Raw genomic sequence first — 23,627 nt, forward strand, 5'->3', positions numbered from 1 at the left:
GGATCAATGGCCACGATTCGTTGCAGTTCAATGTGTAGAAATATTTTATGCTTAATCTTGGTGACCTGTTGGCTTTATTTTAGTAATCAGTGGGCAAAAGCTTAATGGACTAGCCCACGTGATATGGGCCCAACTTGACTGCGGAAATAAGAAGTGAAAATAATTATTTCACTTTTTATTTCCGTAATTATTTAAATAATCCTCGATATTTATATAAATATTTATAACGTTTCTGAGATTTACTTCTGTCTTATTAATTGATTCTTCCGTCTAAAAATTACACCTTTTCCTTTAATTTTGAGAGGAAAAGACAAAATTATCCTTTGGAAAAATAATTATTTCGTCCCTGAGGTTTGCCATAATTATTTAAGTCCCGACATTTATACAAATATTTATAATGTTCCTAAAATTCACTTCCGTCATATTAATTGGTCTCTCCGTCCAAAAAATACAAATTTTTCGTTAATTTTGAGAATAAAAGACGAAATTATTTTTTATAAGTTTTCATTGATATTATTGTCAATCTCTTTTCTCTAAAATACCTAAATTCAAATTTTCATCATTTTTCTCAACCAACACAATCTTTATTGTCACCACCGTGTCTCTGTCAACCATCATCTTCATAACCAGATCACCACCAAAACTAAAAGGGAAAATAATTATTTCGTCCCTGAGATTTGCCATAATTATTTAAGTAGTTTCCGATATTTATACAAATATTTATAACTTCCATGAGGTTCACTTCCGTCGTAATACTTGGTTCTTCCGTTTAAAAAACACATTTTTTACTGTTAATTTTTAATAGAATGACCAAACTAACCTAAATCGTCTAATCAAGGAGAGAGAGATAAATGAATGAACGGTGATCATGGCTTGATTGTGTTTGGATGTCGAGTTTTAGTTTTGGTGGTGATTTGGTTATGGAGATGATGGTTGACAGAGACACCGTGGTGGCAATAAAAACCGTGTTAAATTGAGGAATATGGTGAAAATTTGATTTTAGGAATTTTAGAGGAAAGGAATTGACAATAATGTCAATGAAAACTTACAAATGATAGTTTTGTCTTTTTCCTCTCAAAATTAGCGAAAAAAATTGTATTTTTTGGACTGAAGGACCAATTAATATGATGGAAGTGAATCTCAAGGACGTTATAAATATTTGTATAAATATCGGGGACTATTTAAATAATTATGGCAAATCTCAGGACGAAATAATTATTTTCCCAAAAGATAACTTCGTCCTTTTCTCTCAAAATGAATAAAAAAATATAATTTTTGAACGAAATGACCAATTAATAAGATGAAAGTGAACTTAAAAAACATATAAATATTTGTATATATATCGAAAACTATTTAAATAATTATGCAAACCTCACCGAATAATTATTTTCCCAAATAAAAATAGTGACCGATCAATGACGCGAATTTTGGCCGACCCGAATTCTGTGAACTCCATTGTTAAGTTGGAAAACTCTAATTCATTGACTTGTTCAAAAACCGCAGCTTTACTTCGATCCAGTAAAGATCAACAAGCACGAATAAAAGAGAATGGCGTATCTGAGCATGGGAGAGGCACACCGAAGAATAACAGAGTACCTTAATCGCTTCTCCGACGTCGTTTTTTCTCAAGACGGAGCTACCCTGAAACAACTTCTCTCTCTCTCCTCCAACTCCAACTTCCTCCTCTCCGTCGCCGACGCTCTCAATGTCTTCCAGGTCCAAATTATACTTTCTCTCTGCTCAAATACATTAACAGGTAGTGTATTGTTGGGATTAGGATGTTGATTGTTGCTGATAGCGTTAATGTTACAGGACGCTAATAGATTGATTAAGCAATCGGAGAAGTACTCGCAATTTGGGGAAATAACAGCTCCGCTTTTCCGGTCTCTGCAAAGTTATCGACTTGGGAATTTGGTGGACACTTATCCAGCCTTCGAAAAAGCCGCCAAGTATTGATTTTTAAATTTTTTATCTCTCATTTTTGGTTCGCTAAACTTGTATCATTGCCGTCTTGATTTAAAATTTGATTCGTTAGATTTTTTTGTGCGCTACTGGTTAAAATGTAGTGCCTTTATTCAAGAGTTTCGAAATTGGGAATCGGCTTGGGCTTTGGAGGCATTATATGTCATTGCCTATGAAATAAGGGTTCTTGCAGAGAGGGTAATAATTTTCTTATATACTTGCTAATTTTTCAGTTGGGGATGTTCTCCCATGCAAGTCAAGGCAATCTGAGCTGTAATTTAAATAAGACTGTCATGTTTGTAGGCTGATAAAGAGTTGGCTTCAAATGGAAAATCACCTGAAAAATTGAAGGGAGCTGGTTCATTCCTCATGAAAGTGTTTGGTGTTCTTGCTGTATGTTTATCTATTCCCCGTGATGCTGTTCTGATTGCTTGGTATGGCAAAAAGTTTGTCTTCTCACTGCTATTTATTTTATATGCCGTGTAAATTTGTAGGGAAAAGGCTCAAAACGTGTGGGAGCTTTATATGTGACTTGTCAGTTGTTCAAAATCTACTTCAAGGTGAAGACTTGTGCTTTTTCTCTGCTTTCTTGTTGTAGAATGTTTAATATGTTTTCCAAAATAGGCTTGAATGTTGGGGGGATTTTTTTTTTCTATGGGGGTTGGGGGGGTGGGTTTCAGTGGTTTTGGTTAAATCAAGAAATTTAACATTTTCTATTTTGCAGCTTGGTACAGTTCATCTTTGCCGAAGTGTGATAAGGAGTATTGAAACTGCTAGAATATTTGATTTTGAGGAGTTCCCTAAAAGGGATAAGGTCAGGGCTTGCTGGTGACAAACTATTATTTTTTCTTTTATGAGTGGAAGTTAAATACTCAGAAAGTTACTATTGCAAATGACTTTTCTTGTAACGGATCGAATTACTGTCTATCTATGCAGGTCACATACATGTATTATACTGGCCGTTTGGAAGTTTTCAATGAAAATTTTCCTGCTGTGAGCTCTCAAATCTCCTCTCAGTGTAGAACTTGCTTTTCTGATACAACTTGCTGTATTATATGCCTTAAACATTTGGGCTATGCTTCATAACCATTGCATTATTTGATTTTATTGGATGTCATATTCGAACCTTGCATAGATTTATGAATTATGATTTCTATTGTTCTTGAAAAAGCTCAAGAATTCATGATTGAATGAATTTACTACTGTGATTTGGCAGGCTGATCATAAGTTATCATATGCCTTAATGCACTGCAACCCCCAGAATGAAGCGAATATAAGGTTTGATTCAGGTGTGCTTGCTGCATATATTTTGTGTCTGCATGATGATGAGACTTTTCTTTTTTTTATTTTTCCTATTTTTTTGGGACACATTGTTATATTAAAAAAATGAACCACAAAATGTAGCCCACCATTGATTGCTTTTGAACCTAAGATTTCCAGACGGAGTATTCTTTTACAATTGGAACATGAGACTTTTTACAAATAATGTGCATATCAGCAATTGGCTATATTGGGTCAAACTGTACTTTGATAATAATTTATTACATCGTCACCTTACTCATACTTGCAGAATACATGCATGATCACAGCTTCTCTGTCTGTTTTAAAATAGTACTTTATAAATCTGACTTACATGAGAACAATTAAAATTTATTACTTGGGGGAAAGCAGTCTGGGGTACTTTCTGTGTGCATATGCTAAAACAAAAGGGTAATTGACACAACCACAAACTGAAATACTTGTTTCTGGAGGAATATATGCTATGTCTCCACAATTAGTCAAATTGCAATTACCCAATGTTATTTTGTTATCTCTGGTTTTAGGTTCGCATGCTTGCTCATTTTGCATCACCTTTCTTTGCATAGATATCCTTTAATGTTGCGTTCTCTGGCTCACATTTTCTTTGCCATTGGTGGATCAGGATGATACTAAAATATTTGATACCTGTGAAGCTTTCAATTGGTATCTTGCCTAAAGATTCACTCCTACAGAAGTACAAGCTAGTAGAGGTGAGCCTGAATTTTGAATTCTCTGTTTTCACTTGGTTTCTAAATAAGAAACAGTACTATATCTTTCTGATGCTTATGAAAAATTGTGTGCATAGGGACATGTTATTTGAACAGTGAACTAATATTGATCAGTGATTTAAAGAGAAGGAACAAATCACCTTGTAGTAGATGATTTTTTTTTTTTTCTTTTTTTTATGACTTAGAAACTTCAACTTTTGGGAGAAAGGAGTGTTTAAATGTCTTTCAATCATCTATATAACTAGAACTATTTGTTATTGCATCATACCTCTCTGATAAACCATAATTTTACTTGTCAGTACAGTGATGTCGTTCAAGCTCTAAAAAGGGGTGATCTCCGTCTGCTTCGACATGCTCTCCAGGAGCATGAAGACCAGTATGTTTGATTTCTGCCTTATGATGAATTAATGGAATCAGAATTAATAGGATAAAAGCTTAAAAGTTTCTTTTTCTCCTAGGTTTCTAAGATCAGGTGTATTTCTTGTTCTGGAGAAGCTAGAGCTCCAAGTTTATCAAAGATTATTAAACAAAATGTAAGTCCCACGATACATGATGTGGAGATGTCAATGCTTTTGGTTTTTTTTCACAATGTTTTATTCTGGTTGTAAAACTACCATCTCGCAGTTACATCATCCAAAAGCAAAAGGACCCAAGCAAAGCTCACCAGATGAAGTTGGAAGTAATCGTTAAAGCATTAAAGTGGCTTGAGATGGACATGGATTTGGATGAGGTACTTTATGTTCTGTTGACCCTCTTTGTTCCATGACATTTATGTCTTCCCTTTGTTGTTTTGGTTGTTTTACCTCTTTGGTTATGAAAATTCAAAGTTCTGCTATTGACAGGTGGAATGTATAGTGGCCATATTAATATACAAGAATCTCGTGAAGGGATACTTTGCACACAAAAGCAAAGTGGTAGTATTGAGTAAGCAAGATCCTTTTCCCAAGTTAAATGGAAGACCAGTTAGTTCATAGAAATAGAGGTGGTGGAAATGCTACTTATAAATTTTGATGAGCCAGTCTGAAAGCAATTTGCACAGATTGCTTCTGATTCTGCCAGTAAAGGCTGTTGTATTGAGCAAATTCAATCTCATGTACTTTTGTGGTTACTGGTAAATGCTGCTATGATTTTTCTACCAATACCTTTCTAAATCATCATTATGTATGTTTATTGTTCTGCTATGTTGTCTTGTCTCTCCCCTCCTCCCGTAGCAAGATCAGATAATAACATGCGTCTTGGTTTTCTTTTACAAAAGATATGGATTTATGGAATTTTTTATTTTATTTTATTTTATTATTATTATTTTTTTATGAAAAGATAAACAGTACAAAACTAGAACAACATCAAGGTATAACGATAGACTTAAAACATTTGCATAAAAAACATTGCCCTAACAATGAGGTGAAACATTGAAAGAAATTTCTACTGGAATAATAAGTGAAATCATCTGAATGACTTTACAACGCTCTTCTCATTTACAAATATGATATATGTCTCTGTATGTTCAGTGGAAAAAAAAAAGTGTTTAATTACAAAACAATTGCTAGATACATCTATTCCCTTGCTTTCAATAGCTCCATCAGCTAGCTTAGTTGCCTGAAAGAAAGATCAAGAATTGTTATTTTAAAATTTAACTTTCAAGCCATTCTTGCCAACTAAAGAAAATATATACATCATAAAGGCCAAAAACTAACATCAAATCCAAATTATCTTCATTTCAAATCCTCACTTGTCCGAACACAAGGGAATTTATGACCAGTTTTTATGTTTTGTAAAAATTTGTTTTGAAGAGAATTCAAAAGGTCAGGGGGTGTCCTGGATCTGAGTTCAAAAGAAGAAAGCAATATGCCTTTGAACGACATATAAATGACTGGAGAAATGGTACCTGGTTTTCTCTGTCTAGTGAAGAAAACTAGCGTTGCAAAACCAACCATGATTGCAACTCTCATCACCTGTCAAAACCAGAGAAATCAATCAACTTTACTTGCAATTTGGGAATTAATTAGACAGGAAGAGGAAGTCATTCGGCAAGGTATGCTTGCATTTGATTTCATTTTCATGTTTCTCAGCGTAAATCCTTGAATCTATCTGATATTTAACAGAATGCATAGATCTGTCCTGAGTTCAGGAGTAAATCGGTATAGAAGATTCTTTTAATGCTCAATATTATAAGAGATTCTTACGTGCTATTAACATGACAATGTTTTTGTACCAATAAGGGAAAGAGATACAACCTGTACCGCTGGCCCTCTTTCAGCATCTTTAGAACCCTCATTATTTGATTCTGAGTGTCTTCTAGCAGCTTTAATGCCTTCTTGAGCCTGAATCTGAGTACAGTACTATAAGAATAATTGGACGCACAACACTATAATTGTAAATCTGCTGATTAGAAAAGTGTAACAAGTCATCTATACAGTAGCCTCACATAAGTTGCTAAACATACTAAAATCCCTTTTAGTGAGTGCACAGTAATGTATGATCAACCAAGGGCTGCAAATGCTATCACACATAAGGTCATAAAAAATAAGGGCGTGAAGATCAAGCCAAATAGCGAGGTTCATGCTGAAAAATGCTGTTTCAGAGCACAGATGTTGCTTGTGCTTGAAATGAAATGATGTGGTTTCATCCTTTGAGTGTTACTAGAGTTGTTATTTTCTGACAAAAAATGAGTTTCTTGTTCTAGTCTAAACTGACCTATGAAATAATTATTAGGATACTGTAAAAACCATATGAGAAAGTAAAAATACCTCTTTCACATTTTCTGTCACATGAGAATTTGCTCTTAGCTGTTGCCTTTTTGCTTCTGTGTGGAAACTTCCTTTCAGATCAATAATTTTTTTTCCACCACTTGTGATACACAAGGGTTTTCCTCCATCAGGATATATCCAGGCACCATTTGAGGATTGAGGCTCATCTCCTGATGAACCTTGAAAGTTTGCCTCTTGTAAAGTTTCCAGCTGAATCTCTTTTCCATTCTTCTGTTTTAACAAATTGCCGGTGGAATGTCTTATCCAGGCAAACAGGTTACTTAACGGATGTGCACCTTTAGCATTAAGCAATCTTCCTGAAACTGAAGTTCTTTCACTTAACTGCTCTGACTGACTAACAAAACCAATTTGCTCTTTTCTTTTTCCGATATGTGCAGCGGCTTGTTGCATATCACCTGAATGACTAGGATCGCGGACTCTGCCCGAAATGTTTGCTGGTTCAGCATTTTCTGCCTTGACTTCAGTTAGGTGTGTACTTTTTGAAGCAACTTCCACTCTATTCTTGCTTGACTGAGATTTTATTGGTGCCGGTCTTATTTCAGGTTTCATATCCTGCTTCAGCACAAGTTCCACAAATTATAATTTTGGAAAGACAAAAACTTACTGGTCACGACATGCCAGAAAATTTATTTAAAGCAGTAGCATCGATACCTGATTTAAACTACTTTCAAATGCACTTATCATGTTTCTTATCTTGCTTGGAGTTTTCTTCAGTGAGCTCCGCTTCTCTGGATCAGTAGCACCATCCGACTTAAGTTTTACAGGATCTTGTTTCTTTGCAGCAACTACGGATCCTGAGCTTCCCAAAGATGAAGCTTCTTCTGAAAAATTGGTTCTGGCAAGAGCATTAATGGGATTCTTCTCAACCAACATTCCATTGGTTACTTCCTCTAGATGGATATCAATTCTGTGCGACTCGGTTGTGATAGATGCAGTGCTTTCAAATCTGTCTGTATCATTCTAAAACAGGCGGAATGTCATTAGAAAATCCCAAAGGTGCTTTTTGCACAATTTTTCCCGTGAAAAAGCAAAGGTATGAATGCAATGCATAGTAATCCTTAACTGGGTCTGTTTGCTTCTGAAAGTAATAAGCTAGTTCATTGTCCTGGGGACCAGATTTTCCTTTCTTGAAACGAGTGGAGAGAACGGTTGAGCTCAAACCAGCTTGAATCACTTCCCTTTGAAAATGGCTATTATTTGAATCTTAAGAAATGGAAAAATAGGGCAAACGGAAAAAAGTTTTTCAGATATGCAAAATTGCAAGCCAACAATTTCATTCATTTTCTTTTTAGCTTTTTTGCTTGAACCTTTTCAGAATTACTTAACGGTTAGCAAAGATCATACCTAAGGTGTCACGATTGGGCTGCAAATATTGTGCAAAATTACTAACAGTAGTGGCTCGTGCTGGACTTTTTGGTTTACCGTTGAGAAGTTCTTCATGTTTCTTTCTCAGTGCCGATTCTCTCTGCAAACAGTACTTAGACATGATTAGCAACCACAATTACAAGAGGTTAAAAAGAAATGTTTTTAGCTTAGGACAACATGCTAGTATTCTGCTTTAATCTAGTAAAGAACATCATCTAGAACGCGATTTCCTTGAAAAGCTTTAAGTTATTACAATAATATTACGAAACATTACCATTACACGGATGCGGTGGCGATCTTCTTCACTGAGGACAAACTGCAACTTCATATGCACATGCCCACCTCCTTCAAAGGGAAAAACGTTATCCCAAATGCCTTTCTCGATAACAAACCTGGTCTCAACAACTGCAATTAAATATGACCATCCCTGTCAGTCTCACAGCTAGAGTGAAGTCAAATGCACATGAGAAGAAAGAAGCAAATGGGAAAATAAATGCACATGTAAAACCTGTATGTGATATTTCCTTTCCTTTAGAGTCCTGAAGTGTAACAATCAAATTGTCGCGAAGAGTTGTTAATGGACTGCACCACATTCTGGAACTATTAAGCAGCATAACAGAGCAAAAACCAGAGAATAAGGAGAAAGTAATGTTAAGAATCATTACAAAGAAAAGTCCCCTTTGTCAAAAGTTTGGTACTCTCTTTTACCCATGGAAACTGCATTATGAAATATATGGATCAGTAGATTTCTCTTATGAAGAAAAATCCCAGAAAGAGAAGAAATAATTGGTGGACATTGCATACTCTTTATTGACATTTGTGAAAGACGCGATGATGATTGCAGAGTCATGAATTCCAGAACTGCAGATAAACAAATTTTTAAAAAAATAAGTATCCAACTAACTGCCTAGTTCAAGAAGATTTAACTCTTCTTAGTACCTGAAACTTGGATGGTTCCTGGCATTAGAGACGAAAGCTTTGTAGTTTGTCGTGGAAGAGTAGGCAAAAGTCTATAGATCGAACCAGCTAGCAACTAAAAGGAAAAACTTGATCAGAACTTGAAAACAAAAAATCTTGGTTCAATTCGAGCAAGGAGGCTATGTATGCAACTGAGAATGCGAAAAAATTGGATTGGATGGAAGTTGCGGTTGTGGTTGGACTTGAAGGAAGTTAAAAACATGGTGGGTCCCATAACCTTCTTTTACTATATATTAACCACCTCTTTTGGGAAAGCCAGATCACTGTTTTTTTTTTTTTTTTTGGTCTTATTAGTAGTAGTATCTACGCTCACGCCTCAAGTCCTACATCCTATTAAAAAACTTTCCACCTGGAGGAATTTGAAGGGAGAAAAAAAACATTACAGAGAGTAACAACCTAAAAAAAAACAGGAAGAATATTTATTGAGGCGTCAAATATTGTATGAAATATTTTACAATATCTATCCTTCAATTGATGAGCATAAAAAATCCTTCTCAATTTGCTACCATTTGTAAGTAAAATTGGAGTCAGAAACATCAGTTAGAAACTTGGAATGGACTTTGCCCGAATGAACTGCTTGAGTATGGCTTTCTCTTCATCAATTCGTTTCTTCTCCTCGGGGTCCTTGGGTTTGACTTTTCTTTTCTCTTCCAATATCCACTTGAAAAGCTCGCGTTGCTGATCTTCAGGTATAGGCTCCTTTGGTTTCAGAATATCACTAGAGGCGAATGGAGTCTGAGGAATTGAGGCAGTTGTTGAATCCAAGAGATCTTCCCCCAAGGTTTTGCTGTCTTCCTGACCTTCTTTTGCAGTTTTAATATCTGTCATACTCAGATTTTTCTTTCTTGCCATTGCGAACATATAAGCTGCAAGTACTTGAAAGGCAACCAAAAATTGCGAGTAAGCATACATTCTGTCAAGTAATTGGTTCAAGAAAACTTTTAATATTGAACTATACGAGAGAAAAAAGATAAATAACTACGAAGATTAACTGAAATTATTATATAAACGGCCACTGCATTTGAATGACACAAAATTTACAAGCAGATTTAAACCATCATGTTCAACTCCAGCAACTATGAAGACAGAAAAAATAACTGATTATGGCCTCCAATTATGACCCGAGTAATATAATTCTTTTAGTTCTGACTCCATATATTCTAATATGCATCTGTTGGAGGAGGTGGCTAAGGAACAGCTAATCAAAACAAGGCAAATGACCAAGTCCTTTATATGTCACAGTAGTAATGACTTGCAGAATACCCAATTCATCACCAGATTGTGACCCAGTAATGAACTCAACTGATCTACCAACTCTACCACAATCATTCAATCAACACCTAACGTCCCAGTTTACCAAGTTCCATGGATGACTAATCCTTCAGTCATGAGACGTCGACTAGCACAATGCTCCAATCAAAAGGAGAAAAGAAAATGCTACAAAATAACAAATTAGAAGTTAAGCTACCAGGACTTATAATTGAATGTTACTCTGAAACTGTGCAATAATGTGCAAAATGGGTAAAAGCAGATAGCAACTTTAATCTTAGAAATTGGATAATTATTTCACTTTTCTTGGTAAAGGTGATTACAAGCTTAATTTCTATGGCCTTAGAAACAAGTAGACTTGAACTCTGTATCAACAGTACAAAAATCTTGATTCTAGCAAGCCAACAGTAAAACAGATTTTGAGCAACCGTTAAATCATGATATGATTTACATAACAAAATTAGAGCCCCCACATTGGAGTTGCCAAATTGATGAAAATCGGATATTAGAGCACATTTTGAACGCTCATCACAAATCATATAATCAAGGCACATGGTTCTTGCTAGTAAGCATGCAACATTGGTACCTAACAAGATTCATCTTCAATATGAGCTTTTTACTAACTTGCCAACATAGAACATAGATAGTGCTCCTTCAACAAAGATATTCATTGAAATATCTGAAATCACGTGGCGCAAATCTTTTATAAACCCAGCCCACTAAAAATCATTTCCTAAACTTCAGCATTGCGAAGAAACAAACTTTCACTTTCTACATAGAAAGGAGCCAAAATAGACAGCCAACAACCGAACATTCAAGAAAAATTTCCCCTACAAAGCATTTAAAAAGAAAAGAAAAATAATTTTGCTTTGACAAAACCTTAAACAGTCGATCCCAGTAAACTTCCAACTAAAACTCTCGTAAAAGTAAATATATCAAACACCTTATAGACAATACTCGCAACCCAAAAATGAAGATTAAAACCGCTCTAAAAAACAAGATACCCAGTAATTAAAAACCAAAAATGTGCTGGGACTGACCTCCAAGGGCGAGATTAGAGATTAAAAGAATACGCCAAATGGGCTTATAACGCTTCATTCGCGATTCCTTTGCAGCCAAATGCGGGTCTTGGGATTCAGGAGCTTCCATTTTTATCAATGCACTAACAATGATGATGCCTCTTGCTTGCTTGATTTCACATGTTCTCTATTCTTACGAATACTGTATTATGAAGTGGAAGCTTAGAAAAAAAAGTTTTTTCTGTTTTTTTTCTGGATGCTTGGCACTAATATCAAGCTTTGCTCTGTTAAGTGTTAATCCACCTATTTTAGGACACATTTAGTCCTTTTTTAAAGTTTGTCGAAGCTTATAGGGTTTTGATTTGCTAATTTACCATTATATCCTTATATTGCAAAATTAATCACTCTACCATTATTTTAAAAAAATGGAGTATACTATTTCATCCTTAATATTTACTTTCTTAAATGAAATAATTCTACTGCTAATTTTTTTTATATACTTTAATGCCTTTTTAAAAAATGAAAATATTTTCTTTAAATGTTATGGAAAGGTACAGATATTTTCCTCTTTTTATAAAAAATTTCCGGTCTTTGACCTCTTCTCCTCCCTTTGTTTGGTTTCTAACGCACGACACACGTTTATTGGGCCTCGATCCAGCCCAAAGCCCATTCATAAAAATCAGTTTTCATTGTATCAATTTGATTCCACCATTCAGTCTATACCTTAACTAGACTCTAACACTACCCATCTCTACTTACACTACCATATACATGTATAATGCATATAAAACAATTGGGGATTGCAGCGAGTCAGATTTTTCCGGTATTCAATATTTTTATACGTTTATTATGGAGTTTAGAGTAAATATAGACGGTAAAATTATTATCCACTGAGTTTACATTTTTGATATCATAACTCCTTTTATTATCCGCTATGTTAAATAAGTTTAATACCGATTATTTTTTACTCACTTAAGAAATATCTTAAACATTTATATGTGTTTGTAATATACATGGTTAATAAATTTATAACAAGTAATGATAATTAATACGTAATATCATAAAGTATACTCAAAATTATTAGTTGACTACATATTTAACTAAGAATAATCTTTAAATATATCTTACACCTGTTATGATCACTAAAACCAAAAATGAGTTTAGTTAAAAAAAAAAAAAAAAGATGTTATATATATATATATATATATATACATATATATATATATATATATATATATAACGATGATGCATAATCGCTTTTAGGCAATAGATCACAAAAATTTAAAGAAAAAAAAAAGAGAAATGTATTTTTTTTATTATTATTAGTTATTCCTCTCTTGTAATTGTTTGTTCTTCAGTTTTTTGACACAACGATACTGTATTAGTCGATAGCATGGCCAAGCGGCCATCCCCCGTCTTCCATAGCCAGGGATTAGTCATTTAAGGATCAGTTGATGCGCTGGGATGAAAGAAAGAAGCAAGATACGGCCGGAGATTCTCGCACGGCTTGCTCACGAATGCCCTGTTAGAAGGAATCATTGGACAAAAGGAGGAGAAGAAGATCGGCCGGCGAGATCACCACCGGCTTTAAGAAAGAGGGTGACGAAGGAAGCTCCCAAAAGCAGGTTCACGTTCAGAAATGATAAAATTTAAAAACAATTAAAGCATATAATAGAATATACACTATAAATTATATAATCTCATTTAATTTACTTATAATTAATTAAAACTGAAAGTATATATCTCTATCTAAAATAATATGTATATATAGGGTTTGAACATCCCCTTCCTACAATGAAAACAACAGTTAGAAACCCACTTGAGAAAATATTTCATTAGGATTCGTTTTCTAACTAATTTGTCCCGTTGGAAATCCATCAAGAATTGAAGGTTAGAATTGGGTATTTTGTTTCTTCTTCTTCTTCTTGTACTTTATAAACAAACAACCATTGTTGAAGACTACTCTTCATATTGGTTCGAGACAACGCCTGAGTCAAAAGTATTCTCCTCCAGAATCTTTTTCAGAATGCACAAAAAGCCTATGCTGTAACCCCCATGTAATGTGTATCATCGCCATCACCATCACTTCTTTATTTAGGTCAAAAGAAAGAGACTGTCCTTTTTTCTCCCAATCTTTTGATGTTATCTCTAAGATAGGCAAGAAATTTGCTATCTGGAAAATTAACTTGGGAGTATGTTTAGGGTAGAGTGTATAGTATAGATGAATGGATCTTGTCCACTCAATGAAAGAGATAAAAGTGGGTTCCCTGCTGCTGGATATGTACAATAATTTTAATTGATATCTCGTGACTCAAATATCTGGCACAGCACCTTAAAATCCGAAAAACCTTAACATTATTGATTCATTGACTATGAATGATCACCAAGACATTATGTACTATTTGCAAAAACTTCACTTTAGTTCTTCTGAGTGTAAGAGCTTATATTATATCATGAACAAAGCAATGTAAGGATCAATTTGGTTAATTCAGTTGGAAGTTTCTGAAAAATTAACAGTAAAAGAAAATATAAACTGCTGAGAGTAGGGTGATGCTCAGCATGGTTAAGGAAGAATTAGAATCAGTTGGTAGTCTTGCGCCTTTGGTCACCTCCAATGTTTCACAGGGTGTGAATTGTGTAGCCCTTCTCTCTTTTTGTAACAAATAATAATAATAATAATAATAATAATAATAATAATAATAAAAGAAAATGGAAAAACATAGAGCAAAATTATATTAATTTTGTGATCAAAACAACAAATTAAAACGTCGTACATTTTATTAATTAGCTCCATAAAAGACAACTAATAATCCTTAAAATTCTTATTATTTTAATTGCTCATACTTGATTTCATTTCTCTCCCTCATACGAAAACAATCTCTCACACAAAATATGCAATCCAGCTAGCTACGAGTTAATTAGCTAAACAAAGGAAACTAATTCTAAAATTGGAGAATTGAGGAATTAAAAATTATTGAAAACTCATCAACCGTGAACAAGACCATAAGATAGAGCCATAAGTAGAATTGCTGCTTCCTTCTCATCTTGAGGAAAAACTTGTTGATTGAAAGCTGAATTCTTGCTCAAGATTATTGATAAGTAATCCTCAAAACAAAGCTTATTCTTTCTTCCTCGAGCTTGCGCTGTGAATCTGCACCTTTTCTTGAATGGAAGATGATTATTATTTGCTTTGCCCTCTTTGCTTTGCGCTTTAGTTTTCATCGCTGGTATTTCAGGAGCACAAATGGTGCCATTTGCATTTGCTTGAGCTGCAGCCAAAGCTCGCCTCGCCTTCCTTTGTCGAATTCCACAGGCGTTGCAAAGCGACTGCGCCAAATAAAATGTATAATGATAAGATAATTGTAAAATTTATACACAAAATACTAAGTTGCAAATATATAGCCTAGCTAATTAACCCTCAAAAAAATTTATCTTAATATTATAATACATTTAAACAAAGAGAAGAAGTTGAATTACCTTAGGACCTCTAGGACCACTCCTCCAAAGAGGGGTCTTAGTTGTGTTGCAGTCAGCACAAACCCTAATTGAGTTGTTGTTGTTGTTGTTATTATTGGAGAAGTTTTTGCTGCTATTATCGTCTTGTAAAGGTGATGATCTATCTTTCTTCTCTTCAAACTTGTGCACATAATTATTGGACTCCATTTGATCCGAGCTCATCATCTTCCTCATCAACCTCATCTTTGAAGACATCCACTTAACTGACGTGTTCTCTCTTTGATCTTGATCATTTGTTTCTTGTTTCTTGGAAACAGGTATTGTCAGGCCATTCTTGTTCTCATTACTGAGCGATGGTTGATTCCATGATGAAACGCCATGCGGAGAAGCATGTATATTGGCCTGCTATAAGATCAAGAGAAGTGATCACACATAAGTGAGTGAGTTTAATTAAATTAATCAAGAACAGCACCAACTAACTTTAATTCAATATAACTGGATTTATGAACAGGATTGTGAGGCTGGGAGTTCAAATCCAAGTTTAGAGCAAAAAAAAAAAAAAAAAAAAAAAAAATCAAGAGTCAAATATAATTAATTGTAAACTAATAATAATTACTATATACAATACCTCTTGTGGATGCTGTAAGGGCTGAAATTCTGTAAGATAAAAACCGGAGTCTTCGTGAGGTGGGTTGATGAAAAAAGGGTAGGAAATGGAAGAAGAAGAAGAAGCATCTTCAGTGGTTTTTGAAGAGAAGAGATGGTTTTGGTCTTCATTGAGGTCTATAGAAAAAGGAGAATGATTATAAGTAGAAGTCATGGAGAGAGAGAGAGAAAGAGAGAGAGGGATCACAGAGATTAAAGTAGTGTTGTATATGATCTATTGTGTCCACTAAAGGTGGAACTTCGAAGTGGAAGGAGTGAGTTAGAGATAGATAGGGAGAGGTGGGAGGTGGAAATTGAGAGAGAAAATAATTAAATATATAAGGAAAGAAAGGGCCAAAGATATACATATTTATATTGGTAATTAATTAATTATCATTTAAATTGGAGAAGGGAAGAGGTCAAAGAGATAAAAACTATTTGGTTTTACAGTAACAAGCAGATATAAGACATTCACGTGACTTGAGACACCATCATCCAATCGACCCTATACAAACAAGTCGAAGAGACAAACCAAAAGGAAAAATGTGGATTGCTACTGCACAGCCTCATATGACAAAACCCTATCTGCAACTCCTTACAGTACATATATATATATAACCTAGTTATTGCAGTAAATTTACAGTACTATAGCTGGTGATTAATAACTTTAAACCAGAGCAACAATGGAGATTTTTTTCATTCTTGATTCTTGAATATATATTTCTGGTTGAACTAGCTAGTACCATAAACAAAGGTGGGTTAATATTAATTTGCAATTAAACAAGATCTATTATCAAAATGAGGTGCAATGATAATTATTAATTAAGGCTTTCCAATTACATATATATGTACCCAAGTTTTTCATATGGTGATTAAATTTTGAAGTAGCAAAAATTTCTGAATTTGAATATACTTTCTTCTTTAGGGGATTTTTTTTTATTTAAAAAAAAAAGTATTCATATGTGACAAATTGATGGTTCCAAAGATATTAAATAGAAAGAGAAAGTAAAAAGGTTAAACCAGTAGCAGTGTTGATTGTCAAGACAGCGATCTCTCTTTCTCTCTGCATATGGGATTGACATCAACCAACATATACTGCCATTAATGGAATGATATCGAGGAGCATATAGAGTATTAACTTATTATATACAAGTTGAATGCTTTGTTTCTATAGTTATTATTATTGCATGACATTTCTACTCTTGGACAGAATACATTTGAGCATATAATTAAATATATAGTTCAGATGATGATGATGATGATGAGAAGTTGTGTAAAATTGCATGGGAGCATATATAATTCTCATTTTAGCAATTGACAAAAGGCATTAAATGCCTGTGCACGCAAACGATAGAAACCCACAGCACCTCACTTCTCTCCCACACCTTTAGCCATTAAACCTTTTTATGCCATCGCTGCAATAATTTTTTACTTTTTTCACCTTTGATCAGTTAAAAAACCTTCTATCTAAAAATAACTCACAGAAACATTCTTTTTCGTTTATATATAACAGCGACATGACAGCCACCCATAGAATATACAAGCTGATAGAAAAGAAACAAAAACTGAGAAAAAGGCTTTCTCGATTCTCATCGCCACATGCATGTGTGTGTGATGCAAAAAATAGTTGCTATTATGAGGCCTTGGAAAAAAAAAAAATATGCAACCAAAGAAACTTAAACCCTTAACCTTTTTATAGGAATTTGAAGGCTTTACCGTTAATTAAGATATCTTAGAGTCTTGTAACCCTGTAATGAAAGGTAAATCCACATTTAAAAAAAAAAACAAAAAAAAAAGATTGAAATATAGAAAAATCATACATCCACTTTTATCCCGTGGAACACCAAACGGAAAAATATAAGTGAGGAAATTCTACACTCCTCTTTAGTCTAAAGAGTATGTACAAATTACAAGGAGGGTTGTCAATGATATATCATCTGTGTGCATCTGCATGTACTTTCTATATACATATGCATTTTCTTTCTTGGGCAGGGAAAAACAAATCTATATATTAGGAGATTTTTAGGTTTTGGAGTAATTTCCAACCCTTTCTTGTTCTTTCCCTTCATCTCAAACTGATAATAAGGAATTTAATCGAGAAAAAGAAAATATAATCTTTTTTTTTTCTAAAATCATGATTTTTAGTTTGTTCTAGTGAAAAAATTGATATCATGAATTAATTCTTTTTTGTAGTATATTAATTAATGATGGATAAGTGAATGGAAATTAATATTTATGTACCCTACAAGTTACAAATATAGTTATAAATATAATTAATAATAATACTATAAAGGCCTTATTTGTTGGTTTTGACTGTTAAATTAATGTTAATGAAATGACTGCAACCAAGAAAAATTCAAACACATAAAATACATATATATCTGAAAAAAACAGGAGGGAAGAAGACATTATCCATGGATTTAGGAAATAAATAAAAATAAAGGGTATAAATAAAAATAAATAGAATTTGAAAGATCACGAGGCAGGCTACGTATGCGGTTTATTAATCACTCCTGTAAATGCTGGATGGTAGAGACATGGATAGAGACATGGTTAAAAAATTATAATGAAAAATGTCTGTAATATAAGATATGTCCAAACGGAGGTTGTTTTCAAATTGGTGCTTGCAAATCTAAAGGGACCGTGCCCTTTCTGCTACATGACACTGTTTTAAGCTCACATATCTCTTTCTAATTGATCTGTAGAGATAAGTTATGCTGTTGCCCTAAAGTTTTTATGGGCATTGCTTCTTCAAGATAATGTGAGAAATGGCCACTCGCTAATCCATTTGCTAGTTTAGTGATTGAAAACTTTTCTAACTAATCCAAATTCAATCATCCAATGTGGCCCCATTTAATTAAGTTTGTCTTAATTTAACTCAACCTTATCAGGAATAAGAATTTTGTTTTGTCTTAATAAATTTGTGGTTGGACGTGGATCTTAGATTATTGGGTTAATTAATCCAATTTTTTTTTTTTTTTTTTTGTTTGAGGAGAATTAATATAGCTGTTGAAAATGGGTTGCTGTTAAGTTGAGAAGTTTATTCTTATTTTTAGGGATCATGAAAATTTTGGGAAGGTCTCTAATGTTTTGTAAAATCTCTGAAGTCGTTTTCTTTTTTTCATTTGGGTCTTAAAAATGTCAGTTCCCTTTCCATATTTTTGTTGGTGGATCCAAAAAAACCTTACAAATTCTTGAAAATGAAAGAGCACAGTATAATAATTGTAGGGCTGGACCACGTTTCATTTTTCATTACATTTATGTTTTAATATTACAATAACCACAGCTTAGCTTGCCTCAGCCAAAAATGGGCTTTCTCTTAACCCGCAAACGGCCTTTGGGCTATAAACAGTAGCCATTCAGATGTTGAAAAGGTAAGAAGTATGCAGCCAGGCCCAGTACAATTTGGACTATTTTGTTGGGAAAACGAAGTAATTAAAAAGATTTTAGTTAGGTTTTTATAACCAATTGAAAAGAGATTGATCTGAATTTCTTACTTTGCTAATAAATAAAAACTGTATAAATAATAATTTAATAAAAATATTAAATTAAGCGACTCCAACTTTACAAAATAGATTAAATTATACATGTAGCTGTTATAAAAAAATTAATTAAAACAATTATGTAAGATTAATAATTCATGATTACATAAACCTCATAACTAATCCACAGAGAAAACACATAATAAAATATTGGACCCTCAATAATTAATATTTTTTTCCCAAAAAATAAAAAAAAAAACCTAAGGAATTATGAATACACGAAAGGGCATTTTCATCTAATCATGCTGCTGACATTATCTTTGTTTTGTCTAACAAATTATTTATATACCTCGGTGTCACAATAATTCAATGAAAATGTTCAATTTAAATAAATAAAATAAAAAATAGAGGAAAAAGAATATCATCACACAAGCAAAATTTGATAGTAACAGTTGACAAAAGGAGTCCAATGAGGAAGCAGCAGCCAACAAGAAACTACATATAAAAGAATTTAAAAATAAAAAATTGTAAGGAAGAGCAATTAAACTGCACTGTTTGTGACTGATTAGGGTATATAAGAATTTTGATCAAAGGCTATGCATGAATGTAAGATAAGCCTTGCTTGGAATGATAAAATTTGTGTCACTTTCTTCTTATCCTTAACAGAAAATTATCATCTCTTCAATTTTCGTTTAAGCAAAGGTATGTTTATGTCCATGTCCATAGCCATAACCATCTCTCATTAATTTTATGTCACCATACCACATGTCGTCTTAATTTGGACAGTGACAGGTCGTTTTGTTTTGGTTTGTAGACACCCCGAGTTGTTTAAGCATGTTATTCTTCTTAATTTGTCTAAATAAAAAAATGAAAATATTTTATTAATTGATGAATTTGGTATTTCCTCTTTTTTTTTTTTTTTTTTTTAATTTTCGAACTCTTTGACAATTCAAATAAAGAAATTATTTCATTTCCTGGATAATTATATTTTTGTCTGCTAAGTTTGAAAGAAGACTCTGTTTGGTATTTTTAATTTTCAAATGCCTTCTAGATGAGTTTAATTCACTGAAGTCGAATCTCAACAACACTTAGTTGACTGTTTACTAATAATAATAGAGTCATTATTACATTTAATTCAAGTAACTATAACTCGCCCCTTTCTTTAAGAAAATGAAATAATTCCTCAGAAATCAAACAATTCATAGTCGCATTGAATCAATTTTATCGCCAAATCTGTACGAGAGAAAAGTTTCTCACTTTTATCGTTTTACGCAACAGGATGTTGCAAATGGAGACAGCTGGTGGTTGTTGACAGAGGAGAGGACTAGCTGAACCCATTATAGCAAGTAGTTGTGTCACAAACGCGAGGATCTGTCTCCTAACCCAACCTAAAAATTGCACGTAAGGTGTTCGATGAAAAGATTTTTAACCCAACTTTTCTAACAAGGAAAATAATACAATTGTAGTTGAGAAGTAGCAGTTGCTAAAGTTTTGCAATGAAAATTGCTGACAATTTTGTCAAAGACAGAGCCATTCCAGTACTCTTGTTATAGACTTTATTGGGAGAAATGAAATGGACGGTGGTAGTTGAACAAATAAAGATTCCAAGTTGCAGTAGTTTCAATGTCAAGCAAAGCTAGTTGGTTCTGTTTCATAACTAATTATAATAAGTTTTTTGTTTTATATATTAAATAAATCTAATGATGTTTGATTAAGAAAAGTTTGTTAAAACTTCAGTTAGACAAAACCTAATCTGATAAATGATGAAGTCAAAATGATTATGTCATTGTATTAGTTAAGGATAATATATTGTTGTTAATGTATCATTACCATAATCACTGATAAGATGCTTCCATTTAGCATTATTCAACTGTCACTGGTCCCATAATTACTAAGATATAAGAGCATAGGTTGGAAGTTTGGTAGGCATTACAATGATTATGGATATATAAATATATAATCATAATTGATTTAATTGGTAAATTAATTTGTAATTCACGGTTTAAAACATATAAAAATTTAAGTTGTATTAGAATAAAAAAAAATGCAAATATATAGTCAATTAAGTGTAATATTGTTACTAAGATGAGAAATAGGAGATTTCGAGTTTGATGCGTACAATTTTTTTTTTTTTTTTTTTTTTTTTTTGGCAAGATTCTTGGAAAGGTATTGTCATATGTTTGAGTTGTGATTCTTGAATTGTTATTGTGAATAAACAAAGAGAACGAAAGGCAGGGGGGGCAGCTGGTTTCTTGGATTGACTAGGGTGTCATTACCTACCCCATTGCTTGAGGGAAACACAAAAGCATGCTTGTTACGGATGATCACTTGATTGAAGAGTATGTCCCACAAAATTTCAGGACCCAGTGGACCATGAAATTTGGATATGGATTAGCTCATAATTCATTCAAACTATATGTTCATAACGTGGCATTCTGATCCATAACCCAGAAAAAAGGAAGATTAAAAGAACACCACGACCCTGTCTTTCCCCTGTTTATGTAGCTTCCCTTATCGTCAAAAACCAGGAAGAGATTAGCATTTACGAGTCATCATCGTCGGCAAAAGTTGAATGAGAGTACTTGAGCATGAATTCATTCTGTTGTCATTTGATGTGAAATCTAAAAACAATTTTGGGTTTTGGGCCTTACCAATTACACTCACATCATTCTCTCAATCATCGTTAACAATTCATACAAGCAAAAGCATCATTTGTGTGCTGAGAAAGGTTCTTTTGTTTTTGCTTTTTATAAAAAATCCGACCACGTTGAAGTTAAGATTGCATTTTTATTTTTACACCAAATAATAATTGAAAAAATATGTATAGAAAGATACTGTCGTAAACCTAAATTGAGATTAATCTCATTCTAAAAAAAAGTACGAGATACTCGCAAATCAAAGAAAAATTTTATTAGTGGATTCAAATTTTAACATCCAATATCAATTTTTAAAATAATTTTTAATTTTTATCATTAATCAAAATATTAATTTACATTTTTTCTTGTTAATATTAAACTATGAAATATATATATAGTGCCACTGACTCGAATGTTTTGGACTTTTAAATGAATAATTAAAAAAAAAAAAAAAAAAAGTCATCTAATTTGGGCTGTGGATAAGAATTAAGAAGTATGGTTGGATAGCAAACTTAAGTACATGTTTGGTCCAAAATGCAATCCAATTCAAAAAAAAGACACATGGATTTAGGGGACAATATTCGTTAGATAGCCAGATAGGGTCCCTCACTCTTCTTTATATGAATGGATTAAAACCAACGAATGGGTCCTACGGTCCTACTAATTAGCCCAAAACTGACCAGTTATACCCCCCAATAGTTTAATGAACTGCCATGACCATACGAATCCACATCACCTAAAACCTAGGACCCACTTTACCAAATGTAACATACGTGTACGGCTTAACATTGATACTGGATAAGGGTGTACCTGGCTCAGCCTGTGATCACATACATCATACTTAACAAAATTGATTTTGACGAACCTGATTTGATTTTGGAGTTTCGGGCTGGCTTATGTTCAATTGTTCACATGTCAGCAAGAGACAGATAACAGAAGTTGAATACATATTTAAATCGATTTTATTTATATAAAATTAGGTAATTTTTAAAATTTTATATAAAATAACATTTCGATCGAGTATAGAAACACGAATATTAATAAAAAAAACAAAAATAAAAAAATGTATTGAAAATGAAGCTTTCCGATGACCTCTGTTTGTTACTCAATTGGACTGATTGGCAAGACCACAAGAACCTATCCACCACTTTTTGATTTATATTCTTCTAATTATTGTTGTTTTGAATTTTTTTTATCAGCAATGTTTTTTTTTTTTTAATTATTATTAGCAAAAACTTAACAGAAGTATTTACGTCCGAACCAAATAGGTCTCTCCATATATCTGAATTTAATTCGGTAATATTAAATTAAAAAAACCTGATAAAACAGTAATATTAATTAGGTAGTGCTGTTTTTGAATTTTAGTTTGTTTATGAGGTTTAGGTATATAGAGACTCGTAGAGTCATAAACAAACAAAAGTAAAAAAATTAGAAACTAAGCGTGCAAATAAGCCTTAAAATCATTTTTGATAAATTAAACGTGCTGTAAATAAAAAATTACTAATATTTTTTTCTTTCTTTTATTATGTCTAAAAGCTAAAAAAGTAATAGAACATACTTTAAACATAATGGAATTGATATCACTTTTTCCCGTGATTGATTGTAATTTAATTTTCTACTCTTTTATATTTGAAATAAATATTTAAATATTATAAATATATATATATATATATATATATATATAACATAATAATGCCATTTCTATGAAATGGGATAAGCTAAAGAATATTACTAATATAAAAACATAAGACAAAAAAAATATATATCAAATATGCAATCTGACAATGACAGGGATAAGCAAAGATTATTTGCAGAATCGCTTTATTAAGCTTTGGATTAGGCTAAGTATCCATCGTTTAAAGCTCTTGCTTTGAATAAAGCAGGATTCTTTCCCCAACATAAATTCACTACATTTTAAAATTTTTACATATATATATATATAAAAACAATCCTCTTTAAATATTAAAATGGCATTGTTAGGTGCAACCTCCTGTAATTTTTTATTGTTTGGTACTGTAAC

The 23,627-nt window shown here is 32.9% G+C and overlaps 4 protein-coding genes across 6 annotated transcripts; 1 reads left to right on the plus strand and 3 right to left on the minus strand.

Annotated features, from left to right (window-relative positions):
* Positions 1 to 1,399: 1,399 nt before the first annotated feature.
* Positions 1,400 to 5,170, plus strand: EER5 (proteasome family protein). Its single transcript, XM_012221523.4, has 13 exons — positions 1,400 to 1,716; positions 1,813 to 1,949; positions 2,067 to 2,160; positions 2,266 to 2,355; positions 2,457 to 2,522; positions 2,687 to 2,776; positions 2,899 to 2,955; positions 3,179 to 3,240; positions 3,884 to 3,971; positions 4,289 to 4,365; positions 4,448 to 4,522; positions 4,614 to 4,719; positions 4,832 to 5,170. Exons 1-13 carry the CDS (start codon positions 1,549 to 1,551, stop codon positions 4,961 to 4,963), a joined length of 1,242 nt encoding a protein of 413 aa, XP_012076913.1. The 5' UTR covers positions 1,400 to 1,548; the 3' UTR covers positions 4,964 to 5,170.
* A 228-nt stretch (positions 5,171 to 5,398) lies between these two features.
* LOC105637872 (uncharacterized) lies at positions 5,399 to 9,365 on the minus strand. Its single transcript, XM_037637176.2, has 12 exons — positions 9,062 to 9,365; positions 8,927 to 8,983; positions 8,788 to 8,839; positions 8,631 to 8,704; positions 8,397 to 8,527; positions 8,102 to 8,222; positions 7,821 to 7,960; positions 7,409 to 7,717; positions 6,737 to 7,309; positions 6,224 to 6,328; positions 5,875 to 5,941; positions 5,399 to 5,585 (listed from the first exon to the last, which is right to left on the minus strand). The coding sequence occupies exons 1-12, from the start codon at positions 9,084 to 9,086 to the stop codon at positions 5,578 to 5,580; spliced, it is 1,662 nt and encodes a 553-aa protein (XP_037493104.1). The 5' UTR covers positions 9,087 to 9,365; the 3' UTR covers positions 5,399 to 5,577.
* Positions 9,366 to 9,497: 132 nt separating this feature from the next.
* LOC105637874 (uncharacterized) lies at positions 9,498 to 11,772 on the minus strand. 2 transcript variants are annotated; one of them, XM_012221528.4, is made up of 2 exons: positions 11,410 to 11,772; positions 9,498 to 9,975 (listed from the first exon to the last, which is right to left on the minus strand). In XM_012221528.4, exons 1-2 carry the CDS (start codon positions 11,516 to 11,518, stop codon positions 9,641 to 9,643), a joined length of 444 nt encoding a protein of 147 aa, XP_012076918.1. In that variant the 5' UTR covers positions 11,519 to 11,772; the 3' UTR covers positions 9,498 to 9,640. The 2 variants fall into 2 exon arrangements, with proteins under 2 accessions (XP_012076918.1, XP_012076919.1); XM_012221529.4 differs by having other exon boundaries at positions 9,498 to 9,966; positions 11,410 to 11,722.
* Positions 11,773 to 14,098: 2,326 nt separating this feature from the next.
* Positions 14,099 to 15,818, minus strand: GNC (GATA type zinc finger transcription factor family protein). Of its 2 annotated transcripts, none has more exons than XM_012221532.4 (3): positions 15,473 to 15,818; positions 14,866 to 15,246; positions 14,099 to 14,715 (listed from the first exon to the last, which is right to left on the minus strand). In XM_012221532.4, exons 1-3 carry the CDS (start codon positions 15,662 to 15,664, stop codon positions 14,374 to 14,376), a joined length of 915 nt encoding a protein of 304 aa, XP_012076922.1. In that variant the 5' UTR covers positions 15,665 to 15,818; the 3' UTR covers positions 14,099 to 14,373. The 2 variants fall into 2 exon arrangements, with proteins under 2 accessions (XP_012076922.1, XP_012076920.1); XM_012221530.4 differs by having other exon boundaries at positions 14,866 to 15,249; positions 15,473 to 15,817.
* Between the last annotated feature and the right edge of the window lie 7,809 nt (positions 15,819 to 23,627).

Source organism: Jatropha curcas, chromosome 8 (genome assembly GCF_041381405.1).
Source record: "Jatropha curcas cultivar XTBG-Jc1 chromosome 8, XTBG_Jcur_1.0, whole genome shotgun sequence".
NCBI lineage: Eukaryota > Viridiplantae > Streptophyta > Magnoliopsida > Malpighiales > Euphorbiaceae > Jatropha > Jatropha curcas.